The 23,959-nt window shown below is 40.4% G+C and overlaps 1 protein-coding gene across 5 annotated transcripts in view; it reads left to right on the top strand.

The window, feature by feature from the left end:
- The window catches only part of Wrn (Werner syndrome RecQ like helicase), a 151,172-nt gene that overhangs the window by 91,906 nt on the left and 35,307 nt on the right, over positions 1–23,959 (top strand). For all 5 annotated transcript variants that reach the window (XM_006509093.4, XM_006509091.4, XM_017312662.2 and 2 more), the window contains 5 exons: positions 906–1,080; positions 4,701–4,882; positions 8,400–8,501; positions 8,928–9,020; positions 12,725–12,866. In XM_006509093.4, the coding sequence (XP_006509156.1) occupies positions 906–1,080; positions 4,701–4,882; positions 8,400–8,501; positions 8,928–9,020; positions 12,725–12,866 (694 nt within the window). The remainder of the gene's footprint in view (positions 1–905; positions 1,081–4,700; positions 4,883–8,399; positions 8,502–8,927; positions 9,021–12,724; positions 12,867–23,959) is intronic.

Raw genomic sequence — 23,959 nt, 5'->3', positions numbered from 1 at the left:
CCCTGATCTTTTAGTTCTTGTCAATGCACATTATTTTTAATATCTATGGCTAATTTTTATAGTGACCCTCTTCTTTCATATGTATATGTGTGTGTGTGTGTGTGTGTGAGTGTGTGTGTGTGTATGTATATATGTGTGAGTGTGTGTGTGTATGTATGTATATGTGTGTGTGTACGTGAGTGTGTGTGTGAGTGTGTATCTGTGTGTGTGTGTGTATGTGTGTACACACACGTTAAAGTGCCTTCCCCCATCTTTTCTTGTGATGTTTTGTTTTCCCATTTTTGGCATCATTTGCCTTACAATATCTTATGCAAATGCCTTCTTCCCATATTTATATTGATATCCTGGTAACGATGATTAATTTAATTTTTAGCCCAGATTTTTCTGATCACTCATAACACATCTATATCCTCGGTGCTACTTGATATATTCCACAGATAACTTTCAGGTTTATCATCTGCAGACACGTCCTTAAACCTTGGAGTAAAATTTTATTTTTAAACCTTGTATAATATTTTATGCAACAGTGAAATTATTCTCTCACCTCTTAAATAAGAATAGATTAATCTATTGTGCTGCCTTTCTAGACTCATTTTTATCCATACCTTGTAAGTTTTAGAATCATTTTTTTCCTAAAACAAAGTGATTCCTGGTTTTAACTTTAATTTGGGCCAATGTTGAGTGCCAGAGTTTTGCTTTCACACAATACGTTTCTACGTTTGTCTTTCCAGAATGTTCTGGAGTTTCAGGGAGTTGAAGTGTTTTTCAGTCTGCTGACTTCTTTAAGACTTTTGCTTAGTGAAAGCAAAGATTATGAAAGATGAATCCCAAACTGCGATGAAACATACATGTAACAGGCGTGTTTGCTTTCTCTGTCTCCCTACCTCTTCCCCACCCTTCCACAGTTCTGCCTGGGAATTTGAAGGTCCAACCATCATCTATTGTCCTTCGAGAAAAATGACAGAACAAGTTACTGCTGAACTTGGGAAACTGAACTTAGCCTGCAGAACATACCACGCTGGCATGAAAATTAGCGAAAGGAAGGACGTTCATCATAGGTTCCTGAGAGATGAAATTCAGGTGTGCAGAGCAACCATCTTTCTCTGAATTCTTCACAGGAAGTATATGTATCTGTCAAACATTTATGTCACCAATTTTTTTTTAAAAAATTGTTGTATTAAGCACAGTTTCACCACTCTGATAAAGGTAATGACTGTATAGTGAAATTGGATTAAATAAACCCTACAGCTTAGTGTAAATAGCAAAGACTGTCATCTGTTACTGGGCTACACAGAGAATCAACACCAGTTCTGTCAGAGTAGGTTATGTAATGAGAGTGGTCATCAGGAAGCTGAAATCTGAGAAGAGTCTTAAGTATGTCAAGTTTACCAGGTCAGTAGGTAACGAGGGCTGTAGAGTCCCCGGAAGCAGCAGCAGGTGCAGAGACACACATTGAGTGCATCCTGGGCTCAGAGAGGAAGAGCCTGAGGTGATCGGAGGAGAAGATGAGCGGTAGGAATGGCACAGTCAGGGGACACAATGAGAAGGTTAGACACTCTCAGGAAGGCTGCGTTGGATGGTTGGCCAGCTTAAAGATGAGAAGGATCCCTGGGTAATAGTGCTCGCCCCCTACCAGAAAGCATCTATTGTCACTCTTCCTGTAGGAACGGCACTAATGCTTATGAGAGGTTGTTGTGCACACTTATTAATACTTTTATTACTTTAGCGACTGGGTCCTTTGGATGCATCTGGCATACTGCCTGCCTTAGGTACTTTTCTGTTCTACTACTGACTGAGGCAACTTACAGAAGAAATAGTTTATTGGGGCCTACAGTTTCAGAGAGGGGGTCTGTGGTCACTGTGGAGAGTGTGCAGCAAGCAGATAGGCATGGTGCTGGCGCAGCGGGTAGGCATGGTGCTGGCGCAGCGGGTAGGCAAGGTGCTGGAGCAGCGGGTAGGCAAGGTGCTGGAGCAGCGGGTAGGCGTGGTGCTGGAGCAGGAGCTGGCAGCTTGAGCACCAAGAGAGAGAGCTAGCTGGAATGGCACGGACCTTTGAAATCTCAAGGCCAGCCTTTAAAGCCTGCTCTTCCCCACAAGGACACACGTCCTCACTCTTCCCAAACAGTTCTCTCACCTATGGATCAGCGTCCAAACATATGAACCTATCAGGGCCATTCTTGTTCAAACCACCACACTGCCAATGTATAACTTGATTGAAGCATTAAATTTATATATATTAGTTTTTTGAGACAGGGTTTCTCTGTATAGCCCTAGCTGTTCTGTGGAAGTATTAATATTTTAAAAGAAGGCTTAAAAATCTTTAGTGATCTTTCATTACAGTTAATTTTGAAGGTTATCTATCTACCTACCTACCTACCTACCTACCTACTTATCTACCTACCTACCTACCTACCTACTTACCTACCTATCTATATTTTGCATGCCCTGCTGAATTTTCTCTTTCTAGTACAGGAAGTCATCAATTCGAATCCATATTATAAAAATTAAAGTTTAGATGAATAGTTGCATTCTAGGTAGCCCGAGGTAGTGTTTTGTCTAACAGCTGAACTGATAGACTCCTTCCTGGTCACAATTCAGAAGCCTGGCATATGCTTCGAACCTTCCCCTTTCTTAGCACAGTGAAAGGCATGTTGTCATCAGTGTAGACTTATCTGGACTCTTAGAGCTGATTACTTTTTGTTGGGTGTTCGTTGAGTGCCGACTGAATTCATAAATGTAATGACTTCTAGATAGCTACTTCCTGACCATTTTACAGTGGATTTTTACTGTATGGCAGGCACAGAGGCTGACCTCTGTAGCTCTTCATATGTTAGACTGATGCATAAAGCCATTTTCTGTTTTACAATTTTAGAAACAAAGGGAATTTCCTTTATGTCATATATACTCAAATCCCATGCACATTAGCTTTCCATGATTTGTTTATAACTGTCTGTTCTCAAATTTTATCCCAACCCTTAGTTTCGTCCTTCCTACATTTGCCATTTTAAGGTGGCTTTTTAAAAAATGAAATGATGAATAACTTATTTGGTAGAATAGTTTTCATTTATATCTAAAAGTTTATAGGGACAGTGTGAAAATCTGGTTAATAGATTAGTTAACATCAAATGAAAGAATAATCCGGTGAAGCTTAGAATTCCATTGGTTATTGACTGCTAGCTGGACTGAGCTGTTAGAATTCCATTGGTTATTGACTGCTCGCTGGACTGAGCTGTTAGAATTCCATTGGTTATTGACTGCTCGCTGGACTGAGCTGTTAGAATTCCATTGGTTATTGATTGCTCGCTGGACTGAGCTGTTAGAATTCCATTGGTTATTGACTGCTCGCTGGACTGAGCTGTTAGAATTCCATTGGTTATTGACTGCTAGCTGGACTGAGCTGTTAGAATTCCATTGGTTATTGACTGCTAGCTGGACTGAGCTGTTAGAATTCCATTGCTTATTGACTGCTCGCTGGACTGAGCTGGCTTCTTGCACCAAAGCTTTTGCTTCCCACGTCTGTGCCGTTATCCCCGCTCCCTCACCCCTAACCCATCCTTTGCGTGTTTCCTATGCTCTTCCTTTCTCCTTTCTGTCAATCTCCTGGGCCATCCTAGAACATACCCTATGAGCTTATTTTACTGTTGTCTCTTCAATGAGGCGTCTTCTCCCCTCCCCTCTCCTAAGCCTTCGATCTGACTTTGGAGGTGTTTATTGTTCTACCCTGACACAATTTACTTATACTGCTATCTTAATTTATTGTCAGTTTTTATGATTCTCTATTGATTCCCCACTAAAAATGCCGGAAATTCACCAGCCTTTCCTCTGTGTTCCTGCAGCCCTGGACCCCTTTCCCTTTGCCTGTTGGTTTATATCTTAATTCTGCTTAAATGTCATATGGTTATCAACTTAAGCATCTTACCTTTAATTTTTATAATATATGGTTATAGTTCTCACATATATTTTTGTATTCTTGTTATTAAAGGATTTTTTTTTCTGAGTATTTGTCCCTAATTCTCCTGTGAGTTTTTTCCAACCATATGAACTTTATTTTGTTAGGTTCATTCACATTAGGTCATTTGACAGTTTTATCCTCTTGGTATTATACCCGTCTTTTTTGTTTTTGTTTCTGTTTTTGTTTTGTTTTGTTTTGTTGTTTTCTATTGTACCCATCTTAATGATGCTTCATTAGCTGTATTTCTCTTTGCAGTAGTGAATGGTATTATACTTAGATTCTGTCATCAGGAGAGGACACTCGAAACTTGATAATAATACAATAGTTTTATTCACTACAGTAACTGTTTCTCATAGCTTCGGGTCTCCAGAGAAACTCCTTTATTTGCTCCTTTTTATAGAGATGAAGAGAAGTCACATTTTTTTTTTTTAAAGACAGGATTTCTCTGTATAGCCTTAGCTGTCCTGGAACTCACTCTGTAGATCAGGCTGGCCTCAAACTCAGAAATCCGCCTGTCTCTGCCTCCCAAGTGCTGTGATTAAAGGCGTGCACCACCACTGCCCGGCCAGAAATCACATTTTTATAGCCACTATTTATCCAAATCTGTATTTGGATAGATTATCTTTTAGTCTGTAAGTAAAGTTATATTTAATTTAGTTTTACACTGGCGGGCAAGCTGCTGTTTTATTTTGTAAGTTTTAGTTAAGTTGAAATGTGATTCTTACTCTGCGTTGTTGTTCATTCTCAGTGTGTTGTAGCTACTGTAGCTTTTGGAATGGGCATTAATAAAGCTGACATTCGCAAAGTTATTCATTATGGTGCGCCTAAGGAAATGGAATCCTATTACCAGGAAATTGGTAGAGCTGGCCGGGATGGACTTCAGAGTTCCTGTCACTTGCTCTGGGCTCCAGCAGACTTTAACACATCCAGGTATAAATGCTTATTGTTTTCACCTTACAAATTCTTTTTTCCTTTCCAAGAAAGTATTTGAGGGAGTATCCAAAATATCAAGTGACCCCTGAGTATATTTAAAGGGGTCACCACTGTAAAGTGAGCAAAATGAACAGAATATCCCTGAAGAGTGTTTTTGGTAAGTCTTCCCACATAGCAGGTGATCCAGTTGGAGTTAACAAGATCGGGACTGCACTTGGACATATAACATAGGTCTTATGGCATCCTCTCCTATTGTGCAGCAGTGAGCAGTTCCCACACTTTAAATCCTCCAGTCATATGGCTCTAGGTTTAAGTAAGTACCATGTGTCCAGTGCTATAATGGTGGTTATTCTAAAAGATGTATCCAATTCTTGTTTAACTCTCTTTACTATTGTTTCTGTGATTAGTTCCGTAAGTGCATGCCACTGCTCATAGACTGAAAACTCACCTGGTTGATAGTGCCTAAATAATGTAACAGCGTAGTGTTAGAGTGCTGTCATAAAATAGTATATGTTCATGGTTTAAATTCAAGGAAAGGGAAACTACCTACTTAAATGCTAACTAAATTGTAACTTATATCCTGTCAGATTATATTAGAAGCAACAGCTTCAGTGTCCAAAATTATAGGGACATTATTTACCAGTTATCTATCTATAGGGAACCAGGAAAAGAAGCCAGTGCAGCCCAGCCAGTGAATGTGCCAACATAAAGGACCTTTCAGTGCTCCTCCAGGCTGATGAGTAAGCTAGGCACTGGTAGCTAAAAGAGTAGGATTAGATAAGTAAAAAGGGTTGTTACAAAATCTAAGATCTTGCTAGGAATAGTCAGTATATTTTACTTTGTAATAAGTAGAGCTGAACTCTGATCCCCTGAAAGCAAGCATTCTTAGCCACTGAGCCATCTCTCCAGACCAGGCGCCAGAGTCTTTACCCAGCCTTTTAAAAACCAATTTAAAGTAAGTTGGATAGAACACATCTCTGCAAGCTACTATTAAATTTGGAATATATCAAATATCACTTGGTTAAGACCAGATCTTATTTTATTTGTGTATTATGCTAACATGCTGGAAACATTATAGGCCTGAGTTGTATAATGCAATCTCACCCGTGGATATAGTGTTGATTTATGTGGGCTTTGAAAGATATGCTGAGTGGTTTATCTCATTAAGATTGATCAGGAAATAATAGTTGTGCCAGAATACCCGTGCAATTGTTACTTAGTATCCATGGTGACTGGTTCTGAGTTCCTTAAGATAGAAATAAATAAATAATCTCCCTATACATGAGGCTCTTATACAACATAGTATTTGTATACAGGCTGTGTACTCTTCTACATACTATCTTCCTAGCTCACATATAACATCTATTATAAAGTAATTGATGTGTAAGCATTTAGTTTTACACTGTAATCTTTAGAGAATAACAATAAGAAGAATGTCTCAATGTGTTTAGTACAGATACAACTACTGTAAGCCCAATTGGGGTTTAACTTGGGGTTGACCGACTCTCAAGTGCTGAACTAGTGGGTGCAGAGCTGAACTACTCGCTCTTTTAGTACAGATAGGCTACTCTGTGTATCAGAGACAAAGGAGAAAAACTGTAAAAGGATAAACAGGAGAGAGCCAAGGATTAAGGGTGAGTTTGTACCATCGAGATCTTGAACCAGAAGAAAGCAGTGAGATTCTGGGTCTCAGCTCTAAGGGTCATTGTAACTTATAAAGTTGTAGTCTCTCGTATGCTAAAATTCTGTGACAAGGGAAGAATTTTGTTTGAGGGATCATGCAGTGATTTTAACTAACTAATGTTTATTTGTTAGTTTTGTGATGCTGGGTATCAAATCTGGGCCACCCTCATGCTAGACAGCCTATGTAAGCCACATCCTCAGAGACTATTATGTAGTTTTATGTTCCCTTATTGTGTGATTTTTGTGTTTCTTACTGCCGAGCCGTAACAAGGCAGTGACCCAGTGATTATGTTTATTATATTTGTAGTCATACCCAGTAGTTACTGCCATCTTTTGTTTCAAAGTGAAGAACTTAGAGAATAATCTCTAATAAATCTTTGAATTCTCTTAAAGTTAATGAATTGTTAGAATTTATGGGTTTCTTGGTGAAATAAGTTGTATTGCGCATTTAATAGTAGCAAAAGAAGAATAAACTAATAAATATTTAATTGAGTTTCTTTTTCTCAAATGAACATGTAAATGAACATGGATGAAATCAAATAAATATATTTCATCTCAATCCAATATACTAAGATATAGTTCTGAGTATTGTTGATTTTATCTCTGAAGGACAAGGGAACTAAATGAAACTGATTTTTTTACAAATCTATGATCCATTAAGTATGGGCTTGGATAATAGCTCAGGTTAGTATTTTCAGTTCAGGGTATTTGGAGGAGAAAATTCATGTGAAGGGTGTTATCCATTGAGAACATATCTTTGAATAATGGATCATTTGTACATTCAAATTTTCTAGAATAGAGATTGTATACAGATATTTTGATTAATCAGAAGGCTGGATGTTACAAACATTAGTGAACAAAGTCCCTAATGATGAAGTTCAGTATTATCATTTAGTTCTTGTATATTAAATCAGAATGTTATATTGCAATATCTAAAATTCATTTCATGCAGGTTTTTTTTTTATTATTCTTGGAAAGATGTGGAACACTGCCTGGAAGATTTCATGGCCTAATGCAATAGCACTGATGTTTAAAGATAAAAACAAACATACTGGTACTGTTATTTCACAATTATAAACAACTTCATTATTGTGACCAAAAAAATTCATTACAACTCACCAAGGAAAACACTCAATTCTAATACTTTACTCCTGTCCTCAAGGGCTTCGCAATACAGAGGGACAGCTTTGGAGCTGAGCTGTCCTCTGAAAAGCCAGTAGGAGTAGATGAAGGTTCAGACTGGAGTGACGGGGATGAAGACTAGAGTGATGGGGATGAAGGGTCATACAGACTAATGAGCCTCTTTCAGTTTTCCTTACATAGATATTTTAACTTTCTCAGAGAACATTTATTAAAATAAAAGATGAATTTCCAGTGAAAGGTCCAGGATCCATGTGCTAGAAGGCTTACTAGAAACTGTGATGAATGAGGTCTGTAAATCAAAAGGAAACCTTGAAAGTTATCAGTGGGGGCTGGTGAGATGGCTCAGTGGGTAAGAGCACCCGACTGTTCTTCCGAAGGTCCAGAGTTCAAATCCCAGCAACCACATGGTGGCTCACAACCATCCGTAACAAGATCTGACTCCCTCTTCTGGAGTGTCTGAAGACAGCTACAGTGTACTTACATATAATAAATAAATAAATCAAAAAGAAAAAAAAAAGAAAGTTATCAGTGGAACTCTCTTGTCCAGGGCATGATTAGGAAGAATGCAGGCATTTGGGGGATAGACATATTTTTATTGTGATACAGTAGGGATCATATTGGTTAAAAGCAAAATAGTAAAATTAACAGTATAATTTTAAATATTCTTGTGATTTTTTTCAATTGGCAGGAATCTCCTTATTGAGATTCACGATGAAAAGTTCCGGTTATATAAATTAAAGATGATGGTAAAGATGGAAAAATACCTTCACTCCAGTCAGTGTAGGCGACGGTATGTATTACCTGCTTTTTCCAATTGGAAGCATAGGTCTTTAGCTGGTACTTTTTTTGTTGTTTGTTTTTTCGAGACAGGGTTTCTCTGTGTAGTCCTGGCTGTCCTGGAACTCACTCTGTAGACCAGGCTGGCCTCGAACTCAGAAATCCGCCTGCCCCTGCCTCCCAAGTGCTGGGATTAAAGGCGTGCACCACCACTGCCCGGCTAGATGGTACTTTTTTTTTTAAGTTAATTAAAAGTGTTTTTAAAGAATGTTTGCTGTATACATGCTGAACCTTAGGGCAGGCTTATTTCTGTTTAAATAAATTAATATGAAATAATGATGAGACAAGTAAATACAGTAGTGGTACTATCGTGTCATTTTGGGTGGTGGGTATAGTATGCCTATATTTGTTCTTTAATCTAAGATTTTCCCTTCATCAGAATCATCTTGTCCCATTTTGAGGACAAATGTCTGCAGAAGGCCTCCTTGGACATTATGGGAACTGAAAAATGCTGTGATAATTGCAGGCCCAGGTAAAAATATCTTCCTGGCGAACCTTCTAGAAACTGTCGATTCTCTTTCTGTTCAACTCCTGCTTCATTAAATTTTTGTTTAATATACGTATTTTAGGTTTTGTTTTGTTTTGTTTTTTTCGAGACAGGGTTTCTCTGTATAGCCTTGGCTGTCCTGGAACTCATTTTGTAGACCAGGCTGGCCTCGAACTCAGAAATCCACCTGCCTCTGCCTCCCGAGTGCTGGGATTAAAGGCATGCTATTTTAGTTTTTTAAAATGACATAGTTACTTTATTTAAAATAAAACAAAGTGAAGAGGTTTACTTTTATACAATAAAGTCTTAAAACGGTAGGCCTAGTTAGTCAATAGTTGCGTTTCAATATGATTAGCCTAAAAATACTCATTAAAGGCATAATTTATCAAAATTGATTTGAAAGGCATTCTACTTGATGTTTACCATAAGGGCAAGTACAATTATGTAGATAGTTTTAAAAAATGAAATAGAAAACACTGCAAAAACACTAGCCAAAAGAAACCGTACGTTACTGTTTTAGTATTTAGTGGTATGGACTTTGGAGCAAAGCATGCTATCAGGGATGACTCAAGACACCGACCAATGTGAAGTATCAGCGTTCTGCAGAGAAGTGGCACCAAGGAGAGAGCAAGAGGGGCAGGAGAGGTGTGAGATGGAAAGAACAGGACAGAGGTGACAGGCATCAGTAAGGTGGCAAATCTTACAACTTGTAGCCAAGTTTTGGTCTGGAACCTGCGTCAGGCACACGCTAATGTTAGTGTTGAAACAAAATTTATTGCCCAGCAAGCTTGTTTGTATTAAGGCTTTCAACCCAAAGAGGGTAGTTATTGGGCATGATTTCCATCTTTGAAGTCGTCTCATCATAAATAGTATTCACATCTACAAAATACATTTGCTGTGGCATCTAAATTATTTTCTGATCAAACAACAGCCCCACTTTGACATGCAAGCTATACAGCCCAGAATACATAATCCCAAGTGGGCACATAAGAACCTGCACATAAGAACCTGCACATAAGAACCTGCACATAAGAGCCTGCACATAAGAGCCTGCACATAAGAACCTGCACATAAGAACCACAGAAGCAGAAGGCGGGGGGGGGGGGTGTCAGAAACCCACGTGTATTAGGTGACGTCGGCGTCTGCTTACAAGGCAGTGGAATTAATGGACAAGAATGAGTAGGGCTGCGGGGAGCGATGGGCGTGTCTGCAATGGCAAATTCAGAGGTTCAGACGGGAGATCAAGAGGCTGAGACCAGCCTGTGATGCAAGTGATCTCAAAAAGAACCCAGGTCCCATAGTGAGACTGTGTCTCAAGATCCCGAGAACAAAAGCAAGCGTAAGACTCAACAGCAAGCATGACCCACCCCAAAGCCCCCAAACAGCCCCTACCCCCACCCCACTGACTCTATGAGGAGATGAAGGAATGAAGAGGGTGTCAGCAAACCAGTTCTAATTAATTTCTTGAAAGCACTTCAGCCATTTGTTCCAATGGCGGCTTATACACACATGTTTACATAAAGCTAACCTTGACAAATGAGGAACTATTCGATTTGGATCAAGTATGCTTTTTGCTTTAATGGCGTCAATCTAGAAAGCAGCAGTGGGAAGAAAAGAGAAATCTCCAAACCCTTAGAAACCGTACCTCTAAATAATCTTACAGCCACTCAGAAAATGATCTGAACCGACGAAGAAGAATATGAAGTACCCGGGATACAGCTAGAATGACTCTGCAAAGATAATTTATAGTGTTAATACAACATGGAAGAGCACAGGCTTCAGACACATAACTAGCATTCACTTTAAGAAACGGGCAGAGCCGGGCGTGGTGGCACACGCCTTTAATCCCAGCACTCAGGAGGCAGAGGCAGGCGGATTTCTGAGTTCGAGGCCAGCCTGGTCTACAAAGTGAGCTCCAGGACAGCCAGGGCTCTACAGAGAAACCCTGTCTCGAAAAAACAAAAAACAAAACAAACAAACAAACAAACAAAAAACAAAAAACAAAACAAAAAAGAAACGGACAAATATGAGGAAGATGAACAGGAAGGGAGTTATAAAGAGAAGTTCGTAGATCAATGCCGTAGACGACAAAGCCAATAGAGGGGAGTTGGCGAGCTCACAGGCTTCATATTTTCCAAGACTGGTGGGGAAAGGGGAGGACAGTACCAATATCAAAATGAAGGAATTTCACTGCAGACCCCATGAATGCTCTGAACAAGCCAGGTTACTGGAAATGCAGTAAAACTGATCTAATAGACCAGTTTCTTAGTGGGCTCTAATTGACAGTGCTCAGGCATGGTGAAACTTAGGCAGAATACTCCTCTAACTGTTATAAGGATTGAGTTCTTCCTTAAAAACCTCTGAAAAGAGAACTCTCTAGCCCACCTGGCTTTAGTGACAAATTCCAGCACCAGAAGAGGGCATTAAACTCATTACAGATGGTTGTGAGCCACCATGTGGTTGCTGGGATTTGAACTCAGGACCTTCAGAAGAGCTGTCGGTGCTGAACCACTGAGCCATCTCGCCAGCCCTCCAGCAAACATTTAAATGAGGAGATATCCCTGCTTCTGTAGTGTGGCTGCACATGCACACTCTCTGAAAGGCAGAGCTGTAGGGAAGATCAGCCGCTGGCAGGGGTTAAAGGCAGGGAGAATAGATCTGAGAGCAGGGCATTCAGTGGGTCTTGAGTGTGACGAAGGTTCGATGGGTCTGCTTATAGGGATATGTACGCTTTATTATACTGTAAATAAAATAAGTATAAGTGGTGCCTCTTTGAGTTAATCGTGTCTCTAGGTACAGTAGCTGTATGCCAGAAGCAGCGCTGTTAGAGATAGAAATCTAAAGATGTTTGGAAATTAGTGATAACCACAATAACATATATTTAAGGTGGTAAGATAATATGTATAGGTCATACTTCATGGGAACTTGATAACTTTAAATTCTCTGAAGAAAGTCACCTGAGCATCCTACTAAAGAGGTAAATGGGAGAATAAACCTAAGGCAGGGGATTTCTTCTTTAAATCGAAACATAATAGCTTTAACTGGAATACTGACTGCATTCTTATTGCTATTTTAAAGATATATGTGATGTGGAAAGTCGTTGAATTTCATAATTGAATATATTAGTTGATAGTCTCTAAGGACTTCTTTTGTTCTCAAGCTAAAAAAAAAATCCTCATTTACACCAATGATAATTTTACATCTACTTGGAGGATGACTAAGGAATTTAACTGCTGAATGTACCAGCAGGACAAGCTTATAGGCTCGGTGCTCTGTTGTAAAATTATTAGGGTTCAAGCTAACATGTTACTGCATAGCAGCTTTTAACTTAAAACCAATTTTACCCTTCCTGGTGTAACGTAGCACAAGCTTCCGTATTTATATAACTGATCGTGTGGAGCTGCCCTAGCCGGGATGCTTTCCTTGAGCCTGGCATCTTCCCAGCGCCTCCATAACATTTAGCTTCTGGGTGCCACGAGAAAGTGCTGTCTGTAGTGCCGTATTTGTTATTTGTGTCTCATACGCATAGATCACACACATGCCCTTGATTGTAATAAGCTTTATATGTAGCGTTGGAAGTGTCAGACACATTTGAGAATTTTTTTAACGTGGTCTATGTTTGTATCTTTCTATTTCTAAGGAGCATGCTTTTGTCAGTGTTTTCTTAGGCTGTTCTTACTTTCCTTCAGGCTGAATCATTGCCTTACTGCTAACAACTCAGAGGACGCATCCCAAGACTTTGGGCCACAAGCATTCCAGCTACTGTCTGCTGTGGACATCCTGCAGGAGAAATTTGGAATTGGGATTCCGATCTTATTTCTCCGAGGATCTGTGAGTGTATCTGTGATAGCTCCTGGGACTGTTTCTGACAGTGCTTTCCACTGTGTGGCTGTGGCTTTGGCTTTCTTTAGATGGCTAACTAGCAACCCGGAGACACCTTGAGTTCCATCCTAACCCTGCATTCATTGCCTTGGACAAATCTTGTCTCACGTCAGACGCTGTTTTGCTATGTTGGATGCTGGCGGTCAGCTGTGTGCTGCAGTCTGAAAATAGCCTATTCGTTTACCACGCTGCAATTGCATTAATCCCTAGACTGGGTTTTCTTGGGATAATTAGGGAAAGTTAACTCCCAGTGTGTCAAGGGACTGGTAGAACAAAGTTGCAGCTTCTGGTGCCCAGATACGATTATGTTCTTTGCGCAAAACTTGAATTTCAGGGATTATGTTGTCAGAGGCTGGGTTCAGCAACAGTGTACAGCAGCATAGTCTCCCTCCGATGGTGTTTTATGTCAGAAGTACTTAACATGCTAAGAAAGGGCTTTTGCTTGTTTTAGTGGTTTACCAGTGAATACCTGATTTAACTGGACTCCTTTCTGTTTTGAGTGATTCATGTGGCCTCATTATGCTGCCAAATGTCACTTACAAAGTGACAATAATAAGGTACAAATACACATACAGAGCTGGTTTTCTGTAGTCCTTCTGCTTTTATGATAATTTTATTTGTGAATTAAGAGTCTGTAAATTTAAGAATTGTATATTAATATCACTTAAATAAACCAAGAGTAGAAGAAGGCAGAGTACTTTGTAGATGGATCTATCTGCTTATTTAAAACATGCTTTAGAGTAGAGGCTAAATGTTCATTTTGTATATAGAATTTTAAAATAATTTAGGTAAGCATTTGCTGCTTAAATACTCAAGAGCTTCATGTAAATGCATTTGCTTGTGCTTGCTTGTGCTTAGAAAGTAATCTATGGAGTTAGTTATGAAATATTTTTAATGAAACACATTGTAACTTGTACTATCCTTTCAAGTGTCAGTGCTTTCAAGATAATGGAGTTTAAATTTTTGGTTTTAAATGGCAAAAAAGCGTATAAATGTAACAATAGAAGTGTTACTTAAGCAGTTTTTATTTCTATCAGCTCTGCAAGAAATCTCAAATGCCACTGAAATCCGTACATTCATTTTCTATCTTTGTCACCTTTAAAATCCCTGTAGCCAGTGTGAGTATTTAATTTATGAAAAGTGTCCTTGTTTTGGTTTGGTGCGATCTAGCTGTATCCAATATCAATAAATAAGTTTGTTTCTCGTCAAACTTTCAGTGGTCACAGGAGGGATCAGGTTTCACTTATTATTTGAAAACCAAGTCAGACGTCCTCTACCGGCAGTGTCTTCTGGGAGTCCTCAAATTAAGCAGTTCATCCTTAGTGAAACTTTATACTACCCTTGCTAGCGCAACGTGTAAGCTTTTAAAAAGTATCACTTAATGAAAATGTGTAGATGCTAACAATAGTGAAAATAAGACAGGCTTCCTTTCTCTGCTTTCAGTGACTTTGATATCTATTGGGATATCGGTGAAAAAGTATGACTGTAATTCTCTTGAGAACTGAGCAAGTTGTTCCCCTTAACCAATTTAGGACAAGCTAATACCTTTGAATTTTAATTTGTAAGATGATATATCAAACTGTCTTGGAGTTATTTTGAAGAGATAATTTTTATAAGCATAAATTCGGTTTCGGTAGTGCTTGATTCTCTCCTACATGTTTTTTTAATATTATAAACACTTAATTTATCCATAAATTTGTTAAATTTAGTTTAAAAATTTGTTTTAATGTGTCTAATTAGAAAGTAACCAAGATTGTCTAGAGAACTTTGTTTTAACTGACTAAACAGTTCACCATGTAAACATCTTTGACATTGCTCAAACGTGTCATAACATAATCAATAGCCATAATTTAAGGGGAAAAAAACCACATTAATCATTTGCATACCAAGATTAGCATCTTCCCAAATGCCTTATCCAAGTGCTAATCTTTATCATGGCCTCAGGAGTAGGTACCACTTAATATTTTAGGATGTGTGTATATACACGTGTTCAGGTGCTCTCACGTCTGTGTGTGCATATGAACACCAGAGGTGGACATTGGATGTCTCCCTCTGGTACCCTCCATTTCATTCGTACTCTTTTGACCCAGTTTGTCACCGAACCAGGAGCTCAGTGTCTTGGTTAGACTGGCTTGCCATTAGTCCCTGACATTTTCCTGCCTCCGTTTCCTGCCAGCCAGCCGACACTGTAGTAACAGCACCCAGCTTGTCTTCTTAAATTATAGTTTACTGGCGTTTCAAGAACATCATAACGGATGCAGTGTATTTTGGTTATAGTCAACCTCAGTATTCTCCCAGCTCTTCCCAGACTGATCCCACTGCCTCTTCACCAATCCCAACTTTATGACCTCCCCCACCCAACTTCCCCAGCCATGGGTATGGGCATCTGTTAGAATGTGGTCAACCTATCAGGAGCTATGCCCGTAAAGAATGACCATCTCCCTGAAGAGCCGTCAGCTGTGAATAGTTGTTCCCCAGGAGCTCCTGAACCCTTTTCTCCATCTCTTGATGAAAATTTTGCTAACTTGGTTCTGTGCAGGCAGCCACAGATGCTGTGGGTTAACGGGTGCAGTGGTCTGTCATGCCCAAAAGACACTGTTTGGTTCTGGTTCTACATGACTTCTGGCTCTAACAATCTCCTTTTGGGACGAACCCTGAGCCTTGAGGGAAAGGAGTGTGACCCAGATCTCCCATTTGTAGATGAACACTCTATATAGACACATATCCTCTGTGCTGTGCTTTGACCAGATGTGAGATTCTGCGTTAACCGCCATCCACTGCACAAAGAACCTTCTCTGATGAGGCTTGAGAGTGGGACCAATCTATGGCTATAGGAACAGGAACTTAGAGACAAGTATAATTCTATGTCAGTTTAGCAAAATAATAGTAAGAGATATACTGCTGGGGCCGTGAGCTCCTTGACCAAATGTTCTGGCCAGATTTATAGCATCCTGTATGGAATGGGTGTGGGAACGGTAGGGAGAGGATGGTACTTCTTAAATCCTGTCAGAAAGTGCTATGATATTGAGGCCACTTTTGCACCCATGGGCATATCTGCCATGCTGGTTGTCATTTTAGTGTACAGGGTTAATAACTGGAGGAGAAATTGACTTTTTCTTCCCCAGTAGCCTGCATAGCACCTTCTGGTATTGTGAAAGCTAGCCAGCAGAAAGGAAACTTCTGGGCCAGGACCAGCGTGATTTCTCCATGTTCTATGGCCAAAGCAGGTGGTGTCTTCAGCAATACAGCCTTACCACTAAGTTCTGGTGAGAAACCAAGAACAGTAGCGGTGACCTGTATTATTTGAGGTGGGGCATCTGTAGGAAAAACTGAGCAACAGTTTGAGAGAGGTATCTCACACTGGGCTATTTGTTTGGTGACCTGTGGCTTCCTTGAGTAGCATTAGCTTTTATGTAGCCTGATTCCAATTAAACTCTTATATAAGTGTGTGTGAGTTTAGGAAGCTTATAAATAGTAAGTTTCCATATGGGTTTTAAAATTTTTTTAAATTTTATTTTGTGATTTTACTAATTCGCTTTACATCCCGCTCACTGCCCTACTCCTGGTCACTCCCTCCCACAATCCTTTCCTTATCCCTCCTCCCCACTTCTCCTCTGAGAAGTTGGGCCCCCCTGGGTATCCCTCCACCCTGACACTTCAAGTCTATTCGAGGATAGGCTCTTCCTCTCCAATTGAGGCCAGACAAGGCAGCCCAGCTAGTAGAACATATCCCACGTACGGGCAACAGCTTTGGGATAGCCCCCACTCCAGTTGTTTGGGACCCACATGAAGACCAAGCTGGACACCTGCTACATATGTGTAAGGAAACCTAGCTCCATATGTTCTTTGGTTGGTGGTACAGTTTCTGAGAGCTCCAAGGGTCAGGTTAGTTGGCTCTGTTGGTTTTCCTGTGGAGTTCTATCCCTTTCTGGGCTGCAATCCGTCTTCCTAGTTTTCCAAGAGTCCCCAAGCTCCATTCACTGTTTGGCTGTGGATGTCTGCATCTGTCTAAGTCAGCTGCTGTGTGGAGCCTCTCAAAAGACAACATGTTCCTGTCTGCAAGCATAACAGAATATCATTAATAGTGTCAGGGATTGGTGCTTGCCCATGGGATGGGTCTCAAGTTGGACCGGTTATTGGTTGGCCATTCCCTCAGTCTCTGCTCCCTCCCCTGTGCCTATATTACTTGTAGACAGGATAAATTTTGGGTTGATAGTTTTGTGGGTGGGTCAGTGTCTTTATTGCTCTACTTGGGTTGCTGCCTGGCTACAGGAGGTGGCCTCTTCAAGTTCCATATCCCCAGTGTAGTAAGTCACAGCTAAGGTCACACCTATTAATCCTTGGATGCCTCCCTTATCCCATGTTTCTGTCTCATCCTGTAAATGCCACCCACTTCCCCACTTTTCCTCTGTAGATTTCCATTCATTCTCCTTACATCTAGCTCTCTCCCTGTCCTTCCCTACACCCAATCCTGAACTCCCACCCCCCTCCGCATCCCCCGTCCTAGTTCCCTCTTTCCATGTGCCTCTTATAACTATTTTATTCCCACTTCTAAATGAGATTCAAGCATCCTTCTGCCTTCCTTCTTGTTTAGCTTCTTTGGGTCTATGGAGTGTACCATGGTACTTGTATGTTTTGGCTAATGTCTGCTTATAAGTAAGTACATATCATGCATCTCCTTTTGGGGTTGGGTCACCTCACTCAGGATGATATTCTCAAGTTCTAGCCATTGGCTTGCAAAATTCATGATGTCTTTCTTTTTAATAGCTGAATGGTATTCCATTCTGTAGATGTATCACATTTTATCCATTCTTCAGTTGAGGGACAGCTAGGTTGTTTCCAGCTTCTGGCTATTATGAATAAATCTTTAGGAACATAGTTGGGCATGTGTCTTTATGGGATGTTGGAGCATCTTTTGGGTATGTGCCCAGGAATGGTATAGCTGGGTCTTGAGGTAGGACTATTCCCAGTTTTCTGAGAAACTGCCAAATTGATTTCCAAAGTGGTTGTATAAGTTCCCCTCACTCCACACCCTTGCCAGCCTGTGTTATCTTTTGAGTTTTTGATCTTAGCTATTCTGATGGGTATAAGATGGAACGTCAATGTTGTTTTGATTTGCATTTCCCTCATGACTAAGGACTTTGAACATTTCTCTAAGTGCCTTTCAGCCGTTTGAGAGTCCTCTTTTGAGAATTCTCTGTTTAGCTCTGTATCCCATTTTTAAATTGGGTTATTTGGGTCATTGTTGTCCAACTTCTTGAATTCTTCGTAAATTTTAGATATTTGCCTTCTGTCCGATGTAGGATTGGTGAAGATTCTTTTCCAATCTGAAGATTGCCTTCTTGTCCTATTGATAGTGTCCTTTGCCTTACAGAAGCTTTGCAATTTCATGGGGTCCTATTTATCATTTGTTGATCTTAGAGCCTGAGCCATTGGTGTTCTGTTCAGGAACTTGTCTTCTGCACCAATGCATTCAAGGTATTTCCCTCTTTCTCTTCTATGATATTTAGTGTATATAGTTTTAAGTCGAGGTCTTTCATCCACTTGGACTTGACTCTTTTAATAAATGTGTGTGTGTGTATGTGTGTGTTTAGGAAGCTTATAAATAGTAAGTTTCCATATGTTTTTTTAAAACTTTTTTTACCTCTCTCTCTCTCTCCCTACCTCTCCACTCCGCCCTCGCATCCCACTCTAAACCTTAAACCTCTTCCCCCTTTATATCACATATTGTTCCATTATCCCCGCCATAATGTTTTTTTCTTTCACCTACCTCTACCAATAAATGGTCCCTTTCTAGTTTCTTGGATTCTTCAGGCACTCCAAGTTAAACACACTATGTGAAACATTCAATGGTAGGATCCACATATAAGTGCGAACATGTGATGATGTTTGTCCTTCTGGGTCTGGGTTCCCTGAATCACTATTGTTCCCCAGCTCCATCAGTTTCCCTGCAAATTGTTATGATTGTAGTTTTCTTTATAGCCAAATAAAACGGCATTGTGTATAGGTGGTCCCACACTTTCGTGATCTATTTTGTAATTTAATGGCTGTTTTCATGTCCTAGCAGTCATGAACATAGCAGCTAGACCATGGCTGAGCATGCATCTCTCTGGTAGGAAATAGAGGCCTTTGGGTATATACCCAGGGGTGATTTATGTGGGCCATTGGATTCATCATTTTAGCTGTTTGAGGATTCTCTTTACTGATTTCGAAGGAGCTGCACCAGCTTTCTGTCTCACCAACGGTGCACAGGGGTTCCCCAGATCATCACCTGCATTTCTTGTCTTTTATGTTTTTAAATCTTATCCTCGAAGTAGTTTCAACTTGAATTCCTGGTGGTTAAGGATGGTAAACTCTCCTGAAAGCATTTCATTTCCTAGGCACCTGCATTTCTTCTTCTGCAACTTCTGTTTCATTCTATAACTCACTTTTTGTTTTTAGTTTTTTCAACTCTTTTTTTGTATTCTGTAGACTATGATATGTAGTATCATATGATATGTAGATAATTCCAGATATGTAGCTGGAATTATACTCTAGGCTGCTCCTTTGGTCATGTAATGGTTTCTTTCTTAGTAACACCTTTTCATTTATAAAATTCTATTTGTTGATTAGTGGTCATATTTTGTAGATGACGGGGCTCCTTTTCAGAGTCCTTACCTGAGCTGGTATACTGAGGCATACTTCACATTCTTTCTTCTGGGAGTTTCAGAGTTTCAGATCTAGCATTGAAACCTTTGATTTCATTTGGAATTTATTTGCCATATCTTACAGGTCCTGGGGATCCAATCTCAGGTGCTTATATTTAGACATAGAGCCCTTTGTCTAATGAGCTATCTCCCCAACCCAGATAATGCTTTTAAGAAAAGATTGGACCTATTCAGATGTTAGAACTGTTGTTAGATTTGTGTGTGTGTGTGTGTGTGTGTGTGTGTGTGTATGTATGTGTGTGTGTACATGTGTGTACCTATATGCACACATCTGTATGCATCTATTTTAAAGACAAGATCATGCCTAGGTTGACTCTCAACTGGAAATTCTCCTGTCTAAGCCTCCTGATTACAGCAGTAGCATTACAGTCATGTACTACTATAGTCAACGGTAACTGCTGTAGTTCTAATCACTCTCTAAAGTTATAAGAACATGTAGCTGGGGTGGGCTATTTCGTTTAATTTTCTAGACAAATATTCAGTCTGATAGAAATATATTACTATGGGTTAGGTCTGCTTTTCAGGACTAAAGAACTTGGCTAAATGCACAAGGCACTTGGTTCATGAAGAATTACCTATCGAACCCCTGAAACGGCAGCTGGGACTATCTCTGGACTATAGGAGCTGGAAAGAGGCAGGGCTGGCGGGAGGAGAAGGTGGAGAGGGTAGCTAGGAACTTAAATGTCTTTGAGCTATTGAGCATCTGTTTTGACGTAAGGCATGACATTGATTTTGTAGAGGATACACGCTGAACTAGATGAGGGCTAACATCTAGTGTAGATGCTGTTATTTGGGAAGAAGTGAGTATAATCTAGTCCACAGAGAGACAAGGTACATATGGACAGTCAGGAGCTGCTGCATAAGCTTGGAAGGGAGCAGGCATGGGGAGTCGGGGAAGTTTGTGAGGGTGTCACTGGACCTTTCTGTTTTGTCAGGGGATTCCGTAGGTTTGGGGGGTGATAGTTGACATAGACACAGAAAGAAGGAAGAAGATGAAAGATCATGCCGTTCTCAGGAAGAAAAAATTTACCACAAGAAACAATTTAATTTTTCTATTTTATTTATTTTTATATTTTATTTTTATTCTTTTTTTGTAAGTCAATATTTATTTATTTACACTCCATATTTTATTCTCCCCATCCACCCTCTGACTGTTCCACATCCCACACCTCCTCCCCACACCTTTGCCCCCACCCTCCACCCCACCTGACCTCTAAACTCCCCGGGGCTTCCAGTCTCTTGAGGGTTAGGTGCATCATCTCTGATTGAACACAGACCCAGAAGTCCTCTACTGTATTGTGTTGGGGGCCTCATGTCAGCTGGTGTATACTGTCTGTTTGGTGGTCCAGTGTTTGAGAGATCTCATGGGTTCAGATTGAGACTGCTGGTCCTCTTATAGGATCGCCCTTCTCCCCAGCTTCTTTCAGCCTTCCCTAATTCAACAACAGGAGTCAGAAACTTCTGCCCATTGGTTAGGTGCAAATATCTGCATCTGACCTTTTCAGCTGCTTGTTGGGTCTTTCGGAGGGCAGTCATGCTAGGTTCCTTTTTGTGAGCACTCCATAGCCTCAGTAATAGTGTCAGGCCTTGAGACCTCCCCTTGAGCTGGATTCCACTTTGGGCCTGTTGCTGGACCTTCTTTTCCTCGGGCTCCTTCCCATTTTCATCCCTGTAATTAATTCTTTCAGACAGGAACAATTATGGATCAGAGTTGTGACTGTGGGATGGCAACCGCATCATTCACTCGATGTCCTGTCTTCCTGCTGGAGGATGGAGGGAGGGAGGGACCTGGGAAGGAAAGTGGATGGGATGGGGCAGTGGTGGTGGGGAGAGGGGAACCTGATCTGGTATTGGGTGATGGAAAAAGACTGAAGCCCTGAGAGCCAGCAGAAAGAATGGAAACAGGCAACCTCAGGAGATAGGAGGTTGGAGGGGGGGCACCCTCCAGAATGTAGCAGAGACCTTGGAGATAAGAGACTCTCAGGACTCAAAGGAAGGAACTTTAGATGAAATGCCCAACAGTAGGGAGCGGGAAGTTATAGAGCAACTTAATTTTTGAAGAAGTTAATTTGAGAAGTGGCAGATTTTCATTTTTTCTTCCCCATTTTCTGTTGTACCAGACACTAATCCGAAGGTTTCGCCTCTGTAGAAACTCGTCCTTTGGGTGGCTTGCTCTGGCCACCAGGTCTTTATTCATCAGTGCGTGGGCTCTGCACTCTGTAATATGAACAATATTCTCTTCAAGTTGACTTTTTAAAGGACAAGAACAGTATGAAAAATTCCCTCTCAAGATTACATTCCATGGAGCTATAGATAGGCTTTTAGAGCTAAAAATGACTAAATAGTTACTATATTCTCTCTACAATGACTTTCTCATTCTAAGTAGTTTTGGTTATTCAGTGAGTAACTTGGAAAATTCAACTAGGCAGAACATTTACGCAGTTAATGAGGATGTCTTGCTCAGAGTAAGAGACCATTGAATATCTTCCGAAGCTTTCCTGTGGGGCTGGAGAGAAGGCTTAGTCCTTAAGATCTGGTCTTGCAGAGGAGCTGGGTGGGATAGCTACCATCCACATGGCAGACCATTCTGTACGTCCAGGTGGAGGGGAATGTGATGCCTGCTTCTGACTTGGATAGCCACTGCATGCACATGGTGCATATACATATATACATACATACAGGCAGACATACATACATGCATACATATATACATACAGAGAAACAATCTTCAACATTAAACAAAAATCCAGTTTTTAAAATCCTTATTGTATTGTTTTAAAACAGGTTGCCCAGTTTAGTTTGAGTTTATAGTTGTACCAGGGATATGATTCTTTTAAAACAAAGATGTAATACATCACAGAAAAAAAATAGGTCTTATTCTCTGCCTAGTGGTTACTATAGAAACATGGTTATATTAATTTATTTGCACGGTACACAGAATTTACAATGATTATTGATCATAAAGGGAAGAGGTCCATTCTACTAATTAGGAAAAGCCTCATTACTTCATCCCATTAAATGTGCACATTAAATTTAGCGTTTTTTTCTTTTCTTTCTTTTCTTTCTGCTTAGGAAGAAAAAAGGCTAGGGTAATAATCTTAAGTGTCAAGAGAGCTAGTAATGCCAGTTAGGCAACTCAATGCTTTTGATGTTATTTGTAAACAATACCCTACCAGCTCTTCATGACTAGTCAGGGAAAGCTAATTGCATACTGATGGAGAATATTGTGGAATATATATATATATATATATATATATATATATATATAGTTGCTATAGTTAATCAAAATAACATCTTTTACATAGTTGTACCATTTATTTGACAGGGACAGCTGAAATTCATTCTTGTCAGGATAATTACAGTGCACTGTAACAGTTGTAGTCTCCATATTGTGTATCAGTGCTTAAAACACATCAGCTGGCATGTGTTTGACTTCAAATACTTGATTCAAACTGACCCACACTGAGGGTTAGCACCCACCTAGATGCCTAGTAAGAAAGGGGTACAACAACCACCTGCCTTGTTTACCTTTCTCTTCATGATGACCAGATGCCCGACAGAAGTGACTGAAGGGAGAAATTCATTTTGGGTCACAGTTCACAAGGTACAGTCCCTCATGGCAGGGAAGGCACAGCTTAATATGGATTTGTCCATAGCGTTGGGAACTTGCAGCTGCCCATCTCATGGTAGCAGATAGGAAGTAGAGAACTCAGCCTGGGAAGCAGGGGCCGGACGTAACTCTCAGAGATCTGCAACCAGTGATCCATTTCCACCAGCCATGCCTCCATCTCCAAAGGTTCCACAACCTCTCAGAAGAGTATCTCCAGCTGAGGACCAGTTTCCAAATGCATGAGCCTGTAAGCTGTGGTTTTACATCCAGACCATAGCAGTGCATAACAATCATGCATGGCCCTCTGCAGTCATGTTCGCTTGCACATATTGCAGAGGAGTAGCCTTTGCCTCACATCATGTCCTGCAAATAACATCTGATTAACAGAGCTTGAAATCACATTCAGAATGCTGGACGAGAGAGGGTTGTAGAAAGGTGTTTGTGACTTTCCAGTTTGTGTAGTAGAGGGCCCTGCAGATGGAGGTTATAATGACAGATGAATTTCAGTCTACCACAATCATCTCAGGGACATCATGCACACTTCATTTTCTGTGATGCTGTGTGAGGCACACCACCACACATGCTTAAAAGCAGTTCTGTGTAGAGGACACAGGAAATAGGCAGCGAGAGACTGAAGTGAACAGAGTACCAGGGCAGAGTCTTCTGTGTTACAGGACAAGAAACCTTCACGGCAACTTCCTCGCGGCTCTAGAACTTAATGACTG

This window comes from Mus musculus, chromosome 8 (assembly GCF_000001635.26).
Source record: "Mus musculus strain C57BL/6J chromosome 8, GRCm38.p6 C57BL/6J".
Lineage (NCBI taxonomy): Eukaryota > Metazoa > Chordata > Mammalia > Rodentia > Muridae > Mus > Mus musculus.
This window is presented reverse-complemented; position numbering and strand designations above follow the sequence as displayed.